At 32.7% G+C, this 15,184-nt stretch overlaps 2 protein-coding genes across 2 annotated transcripts in view; one reads left to right on the top strand and one right to left on the bottom strand.

Moving 5' to 3' along the window:
- The first annotated feature begins 200 nt into the window (after positions 1-200).
- On the top strand, positions 201-2,954 carry LOC143260557 (protein preli-like). Its single transcript, XM_076526363.1, has 3 exons — positions 201-422; positions 1,770-2,021; positions 2,886-2,954. The coding sequence occupies exons 1-3, from the start codon at positions 201-203 to the stop codon at positions 2,952-2,954; spliced, it is 543 nt and encodes a 180-aa protein (XP_076382478.1).
- An 11,985-nt stretch (positions 2,955-14,939) lies between these two features.
- The window catches only part of LOC117228485 (dystrophin), a 57,264-nt gene continuing 57,019 nt past the window's right edge, over positions 14,940-15,184 (bottom strand). Inside the window, exon 35 of the mRNA XM_076526315.1 lies at positions 14,940-15,165. Coding sequence (XP_076382430.1) covers positions 15,158-15,165 — 8 coding nt within the window. The 3' untranslated portion in view covers positions 14,940-15,157. The remainder of the gene's footprint in view (positions 15,166-15,184) is intronic.

Genomic DNA, 15,184 nt, shown 5'->3' with positions numbered 1-15,184 from the left:
GAGCGAGTAATGCGCCAGTAACTCAATAGATTCGTATGAATAGAGTCGGATCGGGACAAAAACGCCGTTGGGGGTGTGAGAAATCTCGCGTGATCGTAGTTACGTAATTTTCAGCCGCGTCGAGTGATTCGATACAAGCCGGGGTGGTAGCAGTAGGGTGAACGAGGACGCGAAGAAGGATCGAGAGGTTCGTTCGGTCGATGAAGGAAAGCGCGGAGGTAACGATCCTCCCTTACTCCTGGTTCACAGTCTGCCGAGGGTTCTTCGAGCGTTACCCGAATCCGTATGCTTCGCACGTATTGTCGGAGGATACGGTGCATCGAGAAATTAAGGATGGTAAATTCTTAAGTAAAAGGATCTTCAGGAAGACCGCCACGACCTCGCTGCCGGACTGGTTCAGGAAAATCGTGAAGGAGCCTCAGGTACGTCTTTCCGTTACAATAAACGTCCTTTTCATGGCATCGGAGATTAGATTGAGTACGGACTCCGTAAGCTCTTCGAAGGAGGCTACGAGATGGAAGATTGAAAAGAATCGAAGCCGCGTAACCACGATATATTTTTAAAAAAATCAATCATTTTCTTTTTATCTTTTTTTATTTCATTATCAATTTTGTTCTCTTCTGTGAACATCATTCGAGGGGATTGAAATCATGATCGAGTCATATTTTGTCCTGATTACGAGCAACGAAGAGTGTTATTGTTTATTAATGTGCGCGTTCTTTTTTTTTATCGAGTAAATTTATTGTTAAGATAATTTAGAGTTAATTTATTGGAACATTATAATCTATTATATTTCTCTTGTATTTTTAACATTTTAGCACGAATAGATAGAAACTCGAATTGCTCGAAAATGTGACTTACGCCACTGTGTTTCTAACCTAGTCAATTTGTACGTAGAGGAAATGCAGCAAGATAGTTTTGGTCATTTATTGTAGTTCCCAAATAAAATCGCTTTGGCCTACATGGTGTCCCAAAAGTTACGCAATCACAGGATACGAGGGGTTTCTGAGGACATTTGAAGCAACTTTTTCCTTTGCAAAAATTTTCTCAGAGGCATCGTTAACGAGTTATTAACGAAAAATACTGACCAATGAGAGGCGAGCTCGGCTGGCGCGAGGCGATCGAGTCAATGAGCGGAACTGGGCTTCGCGCGCTGGTGGCTGGGCCGCCTCGCGTCAGCCGTACTCGATTCTTATTGGTCACTATTTTTCGTTAATAACTCGTTAACGGTGCCTCGGAGAACATTTTTGTAAAGGAAGAAGTTGCTTCGAATGATCCGAGGAACCCGTCATTTCCGGATTGCGAGACATTTTTGGGACACCCTGTAGACTGTTATAAATCGATGTGAAGACAAAAGAAGTGTGAAACAATGCATATGAAGACGATTATTTGGTTCAAACGATGAGAGAGTGAGCTGCTAGAGCAAGCCACTATAGTGGCGCGTCGCCTGGAGAGATGACATCCGCGAAAGCCACTATAGTGGCGTGTCGTCGTTAATAATTTTATAATATAACATTTACGGATATCATAAAAATGGGAGTGAGAGACGTCTATAATTGAAATCGGCAATTACTTAGTTGCCAACCCAATAGAATAACGAAGCATGTGAAGAGAACCACCGATCTTATCTAATTGTTAACGGCGGAAACGGTAGAGGCGAATGTGACCTGATGACATATATGATTTCATCGGGCGCAATCTAATCTTCCGATTGTGATCGAAGTATCCAATCGAACGTTTTTTTTTTTTAATTCGGCAGTAATTATCAGGTTCTGATACTCGAAGACGCGATCATTGATCTGTGCGCGAAACGGTTGATGTCATTGACGAGGAACATCGATCACAAGAAGCTGGTGGTCGCCTCGGAAACGACCGAATACATACCCAGTCACTACGATCCGAATAAAACGATGATGACGCGGCGCACCACCATTCGATCGCCCCTAAACGGTCTCACGGGTCGTATGATAGAAAGAGTTTGTCACGTCGGCGCGATCAGAAACGCGAAAAAAGCGTTGCAGGTGAGAGGGACAAGAAGTTCGACGCTGAAACGATTTTACCGCGACCGTTCCTCGCAATTTCTACCATTCTATGAAACTCGAATGAGATCAATGATACGCCCGGAATAGATATAGATATTCTGGCGACCGTGATCTTTATAATCATCTGACAATGTCACTTGTTATTAGACGGCGGATTTTTGTCCAACAGAAAAGTTGTTTGCACTAGGCTCGAACAATCGTATCTCCTCTTCCCAAATTATCCATTTTTGTGTACAAGCTGAAGGTCAGTTAGGGAGAATTTACTATAAACACATAACCCTTTAAAGCAGATTTTTTAATTTGAACAATTAAAATATAGCTCATTTGTTTGCATCGCTTGTAACCACCTCATGACAAATATTTTTCCTCGGTAATTAATAACTTTTATTATTTTAGGGATTCTTGTACATTCTTGCACAATCGTATCTCCTCTTCCCAAATTATCCATTTTTGTGTACAAGCTGAAGGTCAATTAGGGAGAATTTACTATACACACATAACTCTTTAAAGCAGATTTTTTAATTTGAACGATTAAAATATAGCTCATTTGTTTGCATCGCTTATAACCACTTCATGAGAAATATATTTCCTCGGTAATTAATAACTTTTATTATTTTAGGGATTCTTGTACATTCTTGCACAATCGTATCTCCTCTTCCCAAATTATCCATTTTTGTGTACAAGCTGAAGGTCAATTAGGGAGAATTTACTATACACACATAACTCTTTAAAGCAGATTTTTTAATTTGAACAATTAAAATATAACTCATTTGTTTATCATCGCTTACAACCACCTCATGACAAATATTTTTCCTCAGTAATTAATAACTTTTATTATTTTAGGAATTCTTGTACATTCTTGCACAAGTCAATGGAGGATCAGCAAGAGCCCACAATATCGCCATTGGTTAATTTTATGCTACGACTTTATCTAATTTACACCGCGTTGCATATGTTAGTCTTTCTGGTTGATTATTTTTTATGGAAGAGTAATTTCTAGTTTGTTATAACTCCGTTATATTGTAAGGCACGCATGCAGTTTGTACAATGATTGTCCTCGTAAATTTGTATTTGTCGATGTTAAAAGTGCGATACCAGGTTTTACAACCGATGAAAGTGCAATACATTATTTTATTAAAACTGGTCACATATCATTTATTATTTGCAGCTAAAATTGTTTAAGAACTTACTTGTTCCACAAACACATGAATTTCTTTATCGAGAAAAAACCTCATGAAATATACATAAATGCTAATTTTAGACGAAAACATGTTGTTTTTACCAATACATTTATTTGCTATTTAATTATTTAATTATATAATTATATATTATATATTATATATTATATATTATATATTATATATTATATATTATATATTATATATTATATATTATATATTATATATTATATATTATATATTATATATTATATATTATATATTATATAATTATATTTAATTTCTAATTATTTAATTATATAACTGATCGTAAACCAAGTCCTTTTTCTTCTCATTACTATTATTATATATACTATATAATGCGATTATTAGACCCAAAAAAGGTCTAAGGATCTCAGCAAGGCAGTATCTTAGTTTAACTTTTAACAAAGTTAATAAATTTTACATATCGTTAACATTTGAGTGAAACTTGATATTTCGATAAATATTCATTTTACTTAATTAAAAGAACATATTATAGTGAAACATATAACACATTAATTATATTGCAATATTGTTTCATTCAGTGCATACGATAAATAAAAAAGATAATAGAAATTTAAAAAATGAAAAAATGAAAATAGATAAGTAAACTATGAATAAAAAATTGTTCAATTTTAAGAAAATAAAATAAATATTTTCGTCGATGCTAAATAAAAAAGATAATAGAAATTTAAAAAATGAAAAAATAAAAATAGACAAGTAAACTATGAATAAAAAATTGTTCAATTTTAAGAAAATAAAATAAATATTTTCGTCGATGCTAAATAAAAAAGATAATAGAAATTTAAAAAATGAAAAAATAAAAATAGACAAGTAAACTATGAATAAAAAATTGTTCAATTTTAAGAAAATAAAATAAATATTTTCGTCGACGCTAAATAAAAAAGATAATAGAAATTTAAAAAATGAAAAAAATAAAAATAGACAAGTAAACTATAAATAAAAAAATTTTTCAATTTTAAGAAAATAAAATAAATATTTTCGTCGATGCAGTACAAATATTTATCCTACGTTAAGAAGATTTTACTGTACCCCAAAGAATATGCACCTGTGTAATATATATTTCTTTACTTTTGTCTCTCAAGCGTATATTGTAAATGTAACAAAAAAAAAAAAAAAAAAAAACGCGCATAACATAGATTTCTTGCGTCACGATCGAATATCGTTCGATCTGTTCGACAATTTTAGAACCTGCCTGGTACCGTTTTGACGGGTATAGCAAGTGCTTTCGCGGAGGTATATGTATATGATATGGCGATCGTAAGATCGCAGCAGTTACTTGAAAGAATATTAAATCTCTTCGGAACGTGTACGATTCACATTGAAATCGAACTTCCTACGACGAATCGGAATCGAATGTGTGTCCTCGCGAAACGAGGCGGAGGCGAGTGTAAGAAGAACCTGCGACGAGAGAGCTTTCTAAACCAACATAGCCCAATCGGTTGACGTCGGGAGAATCTATGCACTTCATCTCGTCGTAGACACGAAATTGTATTTGGACGTTGGATCGAATCATCTTTCCTCTGTGAATGGGGAATATCGTCGCGAAACACACAGCAACGTAAGACAGTGCGAGGTTTCGCGTAAAATGCAAGTGCATTTGCAGAGAGAAAAACAACATGAAGGAAAGAAAGAGGATGATACATCCTACCCTATACATTCTTTCTTTTCATATATTTTGATTATGGTTGGATTTATTATTATTATTATTATTGTTATTATTATTATCATTATTGTTATCATTGTTATTATTATTATTATCATTATTATCATTATTGTTATCATTGTTATTATTATTATTATCATTATTATTATGATTATGAATATTATTAGTCTTATTATTATTACCATTACTTATCATTATTGTTACTGTTAATCCTCGTACGGCGGACTGTTTTTGGATTTCAGAACTTATTATTTGAATACATAGGGTTTGATTGAAGATATTTACTCTTTATATTATTTGAAAAAATTATTTATTATTCTCTATTATTTATTATTATTCTCTCTCTAGAGAGAGAGAGAGAGAGAGAGAGAGAGAGAGAGAGAGAATAATAGAGAATAATAAATATATATATATATATATATATATATATATATAATATAATAATATATAATAATAATATAATTAATATATATAATAATAAATATATATCATATATACATATGCAATAAAAAAAATAGTGTTTTATGTATTACCTGTAATAATAGAGAATAATAAATAATTTTCAAATAACATAAAGCAAATCTTCATTATATTATATATATAATATAATGACGATTTAATAAAAAAGGAATATTTTCCAATCTCCTATAACTTGCGCGTGCAAAACACTCGACCGCGAAATCTGGGGTCAATCCAACGAAGTATCGGACTCGAGAAAAGCGGCGAAAATGTAAAATTAAGTATCAAACAGGAGCGCGTTCAAACATGTATGTGAGCCGAGGAGGACAGCAGGGTGTTAAATTGATATTCAGAGGAGGTCGCCGAATGAGAATTTAAATGGCAATTCCGCGTTACCCTTTGAACACGAAATCTCATTGTCGGTAATGCATAGCCACTGTCCATAGAGTAACATATTTCAGCAGCGAAGAACAACACCTCCCCCTCCGAAAACTCGCCGCCTTCGTTCTTCCGGCAACCGCCCCGCCCTCCCAAAAAAAACCATTATTTCGCTCATCCGTCCGCCCCTAGTCGTTCGCCCTCCACGACATCGGTATCCAGTGGTTGTGGACTGCTGTCCCATATTACGCGCCACCCACACGTGCGTTCTACGAGCATTCATGCGAAGCAGTAACGTATGCCGAGGGGTGAAAACCACCCCCCGCCCGCCGCCCTGCGCGCACCCAACGCCGTCGGAAGCTTTTTCGTAGTACAATAAAATTTCACGGCTAAGCTGGCTCTTATTAGATCCCGGACGAAGTGCCCTCTTCGTCTTATTTTCCGACGTAAATCCGCGACATTCGTCATTCTTCACTTGCGACGGCTGGCGTCGTCGATACGTGACGCTTTTATTGATTTGGATTAAGGATAGTCGAGCGGGGCAGAGGGCCGAACCGGGAACTAGATCAAGAATTCATAAAAGTAGCTTTCGCTCTACGTACCAGAGGCCGCCATATGCGAGTTTCCGTTTCGATAAAGTAGAAGATCGTATGATTTCGATCACTAATAATTCGCCTAATGGAACGAGGTCATTCTTTGTTTCCTGTATGTCCTCGTTTACTTTCGTTCGCAGAATTTTATAACAGAAGAATGTAATTTCTGTTTCGATTTAGAAGAAATGAATAACATTCACGATCAAATCTCTTCATCACGAATTTGGCTCTTCCTTATAATGCAAGAGCTATTTAAAGAAGGGTTAAGAGGAAATATAAATCGTCGTAACTATATAAGTCGTCTTACCACATTTTGTGTTGTTACTTCCGGGAAATTTTATTATGATTATTATTATTTTTAAATTTTATTTATGATTACCGGGGTCATATGAAGCAACTTTTTCCTTAGCGCACATGCAATCCGAGGCTTTGTTTTACAAATTATTAAATTACAGTAATAAGTAATAGTAATAAATAAAGTAGTAAATAAGTAGTAAATAAGTAGTAAATAAGTAGTAAGTAGTAAATAAGTAGTAAATAAGTAGTAAGTAAGTAGTAAATAAGTAGTAAAAAATAAGTAGTAAGTGAGTAGTAAATAAGTAGTAAATAAGTATTAAATAAGTACTAAATAAGTAGTAAATAAGTAGTAAATAAGTAGTAAGTAAGTAGTAAGTAAGTAGTAAATAAGTAATAAATAAAGTAGTAAATAAGTAGTAAATAAGTAGTAAATAAGTATTAAATAAGTACTAAATAACTAGTAAATAAGTAGTAAGTAAGTAGTAAGTAAGTAGTAAATAAGTAATAAATAAAGTAGTAAATATGTAGTAAATAAGTAGTAAATAAGTAGTAAATAAGTAATAAATAAAGTAGTAAATAAGTAGTAAATAAGTAGTAAATAAGTAGTAAATAAGTACTAAATAAAGTAGTAAATAAAGTAGTAAATAAAGTAGTAAATAAGTACTAAATAAAGTAGTAAATAAGTAGTAAATAAGTAGTAAATAAGTAGTAAATAAGTAGTAAATAAGTACTAAATAAGTACTAAATAAGTAGTAAATAAATAGTAAATAAATAAATTATAATAATAAGTATATTAGTAAGTAAAGCAATAATAGTAAAGTCAAACTTCAATTTGAATCAAAACAAACGTCACCCCCATCCGTAATTCTCCCTTACAACCTTTTCCCCGAAGGTAAACACCAAAATCAAAAAACGAAAACATCTCATTCCTATAAAAAACGATTTCTCAAAATTCAAAACAAAAAATCATGCATTTAAGGATTAAATAACATTTTTAATACGAGTTTTCAATATCATCGATGCATATCTAGCGTTTCGACGTTTCAACCCCCTACGCGGCGCGTGCTCGGTGAACGCGGTAAAGTGCATATTTGGTCCCCGTTGAAAACAGCGACCGTCACTTTTGCTACACCCTGTACCGAATCATCGTACACGACGCCGACGAAACCGGAGCGACTCGCGCGGCGCGGACGCAAGAAGCTCGAGAATTCGGGGCAAGACCGAGCACGGCACACGAAATTGTGCGTTCCCCTTGGCTGGGGGATTTTCGTTCGATAGGAAATGCGCCGGTGAGAAATAATGGAGGGTCAGCTGCGCGGGGCGGGTGTCATTACCAGTCGCGGCATAAAAAGCTGTCTCCGGTACAGCGGGCCCCGGCGCAATTACCGGAGCGTCATACAGCTCGATCCCCGTGTCACAACATCCGATATTTCTCTCGTCGAGGGCGAAAATTTTATCCGTTTTTTTTTATTGTCGCCGCCGAGAGAAAAGCGGCGAGCGTCGTAAACACCGTGCTCCTCTCTCCAGCCGGAGTTGATTTCCACGGGAACGACCGGCGAACAGGCAGTCGAAAACAGAACAACAACAAAATCGAACAACGTTGAAAAATTGGCTGTATCAAAGCGAGGGAGAGAGGGAGAGAGAGAGAAGTCACGCTTACATGCCGGTGTTTCGTGGGCGATTGAAATTTAACGCGGCACCGCGCGATATTTTATCCGCAGGGGCCGGCAAGGTTGAATGAAAAATGCAGAAAGAGATACCGAACGCATCTTTCGCGTGTCGATCATGGATTTTAAACGCGAACGTCCGCCACGTGGATGTTCCTCACCAGAGATCCCCGTTTCATGTGTTACGCGCGTAGTAAACGAATCAGGGTCTCAGTGTGTGTACACCACCGCCCTTCTCAATTTACGTGGCACCGTTTTACGCAAGTCTCTTTTTTACATGGTAAATTACACTATTATTTAAATATATTATTATTATATAATATATATTATTATAATATGTATTTATAATATATACTATATAATAATATATAATATAGTATAATATATAATATAATATATAATTATATAATTATATATTATATTATTATTATTATATTATTATTAATTATTATTATATTATTATATATTATATTATTATTAATATATATTATATAATTATATATTTATTATTCAAATTTCTTTATATATATTAATATATATTAATATAGTATATATTAACATATATTAATATAATATATATTAATATATATTAATATAGTATATATTAACATATATTAATATAATATATATTATTATAATATATTATTATTTAAATATATATTTATATAATTTACACTATTTTGGCGATATTTTTAATACGCGATCAGAATTCACGTAATCGGAGTAAATTTTTGCAAAGCTTTTAGATTAGCCAAAAAAATCGTTAAGACGTCTTTATAGGCATTGATCCAAACATTCAACGGACCTTCAAATTTCTTTATAATTTGATGAAATGATGCATTCCTTCGTGAAAATACTGTGGCATTTATTGCGAAAAATTATTCGTTTAGAAGATATCTGAATTTTAGTATCTTTCAGAGACAAGAGTAAATGAATTAATAAATTTGCATTCGGGCTGAAGGTCATATTTTTGAACAGATGAAAGAAAATACACCTAGAAAAATCGAAAACCATTCAAACCTCGTTCGATACATTTTTTAGTATCATCGATGGGTTCGAACATATTCGACTGGATCTATTGTAAATGGGTAACCCAGTATAACGGTGCTAGGCGTTTTATGAAAGAAAACAGTAGTTGCTGTTACTAAATTATTCTGCGAGTTCGCATCAGTTTTTTTGGCAATAAAGCACTAGTTGGGAGTTGAAAATATGATCCAAGCTTTCTTTTTTTTTAAGTTTAATCAAATACAAATAAAAATAATCCTAAATGTGATAACTCCTCGCATTTAGTTGGGCTTAATATTTTTAATTCAATTAATTCTAATATATAATATTAATATTATATAATTATATATATTACATATATTATATAATTATATATATTACATATATTATATATATATATATATATATATATATATTATATATTATATATAATATTAATATAATATTATATAATTCTAATATATAATTAATAATTTTAATTCAAATTAAATTGTCTCACACACACACACACACACGTTTCTTTAAAAGTGAATTGTATGGCAAGAGGATTGAAGGAAGCATGCACTTGGATTCTTAAATTCTCACTACACGATCCTGTTACTAAATTATTCTGCAAGTTCGCATAAGTTTTTTGGCAATAAAGCACTAGTTGGAAGTTGAAAATATGATCTAACCTTCTTTTTTTAAGTTTAATCAAATACAAATAAAAATAATCCTAAATGTAATAACTCCTCGCATTTAGTTGGGCTTAATATAATATTAATATTATATAATTATATATATATATATATATTATATATAATATTAATATAATATTATATATAATATCAATATAATATTATATATAATATCAATATAATATTATATAATTCTAATATATAATTAATAATTTTAATTCAAATTAAATTGTCTCACACACGCACACACGTTTCTTTAAAAGCGAATTGTATGGCAAGAGGATTGAAGGATGCATGCACTTGGATTCTTAATTTCTCACTACACGGTCCACGTGCCACGTGTATACCTGTATTTTAGTACCCGTTCAAAACTGCGATCTCTAATTTCCACGCTTCCTCCGTGATTCCCGCGACTTTTCTCTGTTTCTCTTCGCTGCGTTTTGGGGGGGAAAAAAAGAACGAGGCCGGAACACGCCTATGTTGCTAGACTAGGCACAAAACGTGACCACAGGAACATGAAAGCCTTAATGAGCCTTCTCGCTAACGAGGAACGAGTTCGTTCGAGCGAGCATCAGCTCCAGCCACGCGCCGCACCGTGAGAGAGCTAGACTAGCTGAAAGCCACCTTTCCGGGATTGACGTAATTCGCTATTAACGTTCGCAACATTCCATGTATACGTCTATACGACATGTTAATAATCGTAACAGTCCGAATCAATCTTCGATTCGCCTCGGCACCAACGAAATATTATGCTCCGGCGATGCCGCGGGACGACCGTTCTCCTAATCAGCTTTACCTCGGAACGCCATGTATCGCCATGTAGTCAATTATATAGACCAGCAGCCGAGCTAATGAACATTTGAATATTCATTCGGTTCGACGCGAATCGCGCGAATTCCTACGATACTCGGCTTCACCGTGGGCTACGACCGACTTCGATATGCTCGAACTTCGACGGACTTTATCTCGGATGACAGAGGCTGCTAGCTTGTTGTTCACAGTTTTATTCGTAAAATTAACAGCGTTCAAATAATTATACATAGTTATCCGTAATGGCGAGCGCAATGTAACGCAAACATATATGGAACGATAATATATTGATAATATTTATTCACTTTCGTAGCTGAAAATGGGGCTTGGTTTACATTATCCTAATTATAGTTATAAACAATCTTAATCATTCGTCCTTCTCGCTCACACTCTCTCTCTCTTGCAATATTATTTACATCTGTTTTCATACGTGACATATATAAAATAATGATAATATAATGATAATATAAAAAAAAAAAAAAAATGATATATATATTATAATATTATATATAATATATGAGATTATAAAAATATAATATTATATATATTATAATATATATAATATATGATATATAATGATAATATAAATGATATATATATATATATATATATATATATATATATATATATATTATATATTATAATATTATATATAATATATTAGATTATAAAAATATAATATTATATATATTAAAATATATATAATATAAATGATATATACATATATATAGTTATCATGATAATATAAAATTAAAGGGTTAAATAGAAATAAACATTTATTTCTATCGAAAATAAAATGCATTTTAGGTATTTACACGAGTTCTAAATATAATTTAGTAAAATATGTAATATGTACATCGCAATCATACTGAATATATGCACGTAGTATGAAACGTGGCGCGCTGTGAAATAAGAACATCGGACGTAAGCGACCGTAATAATGAGAACATATTAATAATAATGAGATGAAGAAAATCAATCTGCTAATGCAACCTGGTTTTACTAACAACTAAGAATGAATCTATGGAAGTGATTCGACAGAGTTATGGGAAAGGTAGCACGAACCGACGCTGTTCACCCTACGTTCCTCTGGGAGACATAAAAACCGGCCCGCCTAGATTTTTCCCTCATCGATTATTCCGATGAGAACTTGCCGGCTGTGCCCTGTCGATCCACTAATAGCGAAAAGGAATCATTCTCATTTTATTTCATTTTTCTTCAAGCACTTATTTTTTAAATCCTAACTTTATATTTAATCAGTTTTCTAAACGTGCACATACATGTATCTGTAAGTCTTAACTGAACAAGAAGGAAGGTAAAAAATGAGATTCTGAACAGGCATCGGCACACGGTTCTTATATCTTATTCACGTGGCTAAATCATTCCTTACGGTAGCAGTATAATAATAATAATTTTTAATTAATCGCGGTGATTAATTTTACGTGATAATAATCACGTAAATAAACGTAGCATTTAGTATAGAAAATAAAATTGCATCTACTTCTATAATATAATAATTAATTTTACGTGATAATAATCACGTAAATAAACGTAACATTTAATATAGAAAATAAAATTGCATCTACTTCTATAATATAATAATTAATTTTACGTGATAATAATCACGTAAATAAACGTAGCATTTAGTATAGAAAATAAAATTGCATCTACTCCTATAATATAATAATTAATTTTACGTGATAATAATCACGTAAATAAACGTAACATTTAGTATAGAAAATAAAATTGCATCTACTTCTATAATATAATAATTAATTTTACGTGATAATAATCACGTGTAAATAAACGTAACATTCAGTATAGAAAATAAAATTGCATCTACTTCTACAAAGTGTCTAACGAATAAATTTAATAAATTATTATTCTCAAGTACAATGATATAGCAGTTGAAATCTTTCTCGCGGAAATTTACCAAAACGGATGCTTACTTTTCGCCGGTTTTGCGGCAAACAGTAGAAATGCAATGGCGTATAATGTTTACGTTACAAAGCGCAAGCTTAAACCGTTTGTAGTCCCCGAAGTTTCGTCAAACGAGTTGCGATTTTATCTTGACGTCGCACCGCAGAGCATACATAGAAAACAATAGAGGGAAGGAAAGGACGGTGGAAACAGAGGGTTGAAGAGAAACGAGGGAAACCGGCACAAGCGTACCCGAGCTATCTTCAGTCTGGCGATATTCTACTGCGACTACATTAGACGGCTTATCCGCTCATTATGCGGCCCGACGATCGCGCTTATACTACAAACTTACGACCTTTCCGTTAAGCTCTGCGTCGCGGGATCAACAAACCCCGCGGTTCTTCCTTCCTGAATCATCGCGATTAAACCGACATGATCCTGAATTATGCACCTTGCCGAAGGAATTTCATTCACCACATTTAATTCGCATATTAATTGCTTTGCATCGATCGATTAACATACGCTTATCGGACGAAGTTAAAAAACAAAGTAATTTCGCATAATTCGACAACTGTTTATCATGATGTTAGAGAAATGAATTAACGTTATTTAAAGGGGTATTGTAGGGGTAGTATTATATTATATTATATTATATTATATTATATTATATTATATTATATTATATATATTATATTTAATTTAGTAAATATAATATATAATATAATATATATTATAATATTATATTATATTATATTATATATATTAAAAAAAATATCTTACGAAAAAACGAAGTACTTTCGCATAATTCGACAACTGTTTATCATGATGTTAGAGAAATAAATTAACGTTATTTAAAGGGGTATTATATATATTATATTTAATTTAGTAAATATAATATAATATAATATATATATTATTATATTATAATTATATTATATTATATTATATTATATTATATTATATATTATTATATTATATTATATTATATTATATTATATTATATTATATTATATTATATTATATTATATTATATATATTAAAAAAAATATCTTACGAAAAAAAGTGAAAAATATTATTGCAAATTCACTATGTGCTAGCCAGATTCTATATTTACTAACAGAAACGTACACCTGGCACAGCAACAATTTCCAAAAAATAAAACAAAATTAATTTATTAGATTTAGGAGTAATAAAGGTCAATACTTTTTCACTTAGAATATTTGATGCTCTTCCATACTTTGATATCAAAAATATGGTATTCCATTTAAGAAAAAAAACTTGACTTCCGAATCTTCGAAACGTCTCTACCTATAAAAAATTAATGCACTGCACAGTGTACACATTTCAACCTGGAAACTTTTGTATACAAAATTTCGTTGCCCAACACATATTTTGGAAGTTGCAGAAGGCGCACAATTTGCGCGAGACACCCTGTATAAATAAAAAGAACCTCGATGATCTTGAGAAGTCCCAAAAGTATGACGTATAAAAAATGTTCTTGTTGTATGCGGTAGCGTTCATGTTTCATGAAAAGTATTGTTTACATTATCACAATTCGACGAGATATTTACTACCCTAACTTTAGTCCCTCCAAACGTTATTGAAAATATTAGCTCCGAATGTTAAGATCGGTTTGATAGGCTTAACAAGTCCTCCGTTTCTAATTAGTCTGCGCGACCTATTTGTTTGCTACCGAAACTTTCTAAATGGTTTATGTTTCGAGAAAGAAACGGAGGTTCGGGCTAAAAGCCGGGTGTCTCTGCAATATTCAAGGCATCAGCGATTCCAAATGCATGAATCGATCCGAGAACGAAAGAAGAAGTAAAAGATACCGGTGCTCGGTGAAAAGACTGCACTTAACGGGGAAGATATATATATATATATATCGTTCCGAAGAACGGAACGGAAGTGATATGTGGCCACGCTTACCGGTGCGACTAAACGCACTATTTCTTGTTCAGTCGACGAAGTCCCTTCGAGAATCCTACGACAGTTCCGAAAGAGTACATTCAGCGGGAGTTACAATTGCTTTCAACTCTGACGAACTCCTAAGGGAGACTAGGTCGGCAATTTTCTATCAATCGCTGTTATAGTGGTGCACGGTTAAATTTACCAGCCCCTCTCACACTTCTTATCCATCACAGCGTTTCGAGCTCAACGAAGCCTTATATCTCGGTACACAAGGGTAGAGAATGACAAAGTAAATATGCAAGAATCATAATTTTATTTTCGGTCATTTTTGCGTTAGTTTTATAATTATAGCATCAGTGGATAATTGAGATTCTTCCGATTAAAATGAGCTCAAACGCGATGTAAATCGATCTACGTTTATCGAGGAATTTATTATTATAATTGCGTATTAATCAATCCAAGAATAGCTTTAATTAAACTTAATTCCTATATAATATCATTTCATCGTAATTTCATTTAACTGAAATTGATTGTAATAT

Source organism: Megalopta genalis, chromosome 14 (genome assembly GCF_051020955.1).
Source record: "Megalopta genalis isolate 19385.01 chromosome 14, iyMegGena1_principal, whole genome shotgun sequence".
NCBI lineage: Eukaryota > Metazoa > Arthropoda > Insecta > Hymenoptera > Halictidae > Megalopta > Megalopta genalis.
The sequence above is the reverse complement of the archived record's forward strand: the minus strand, read 5'-3'. Positions and strand labels throughout refer to the sequence as shown.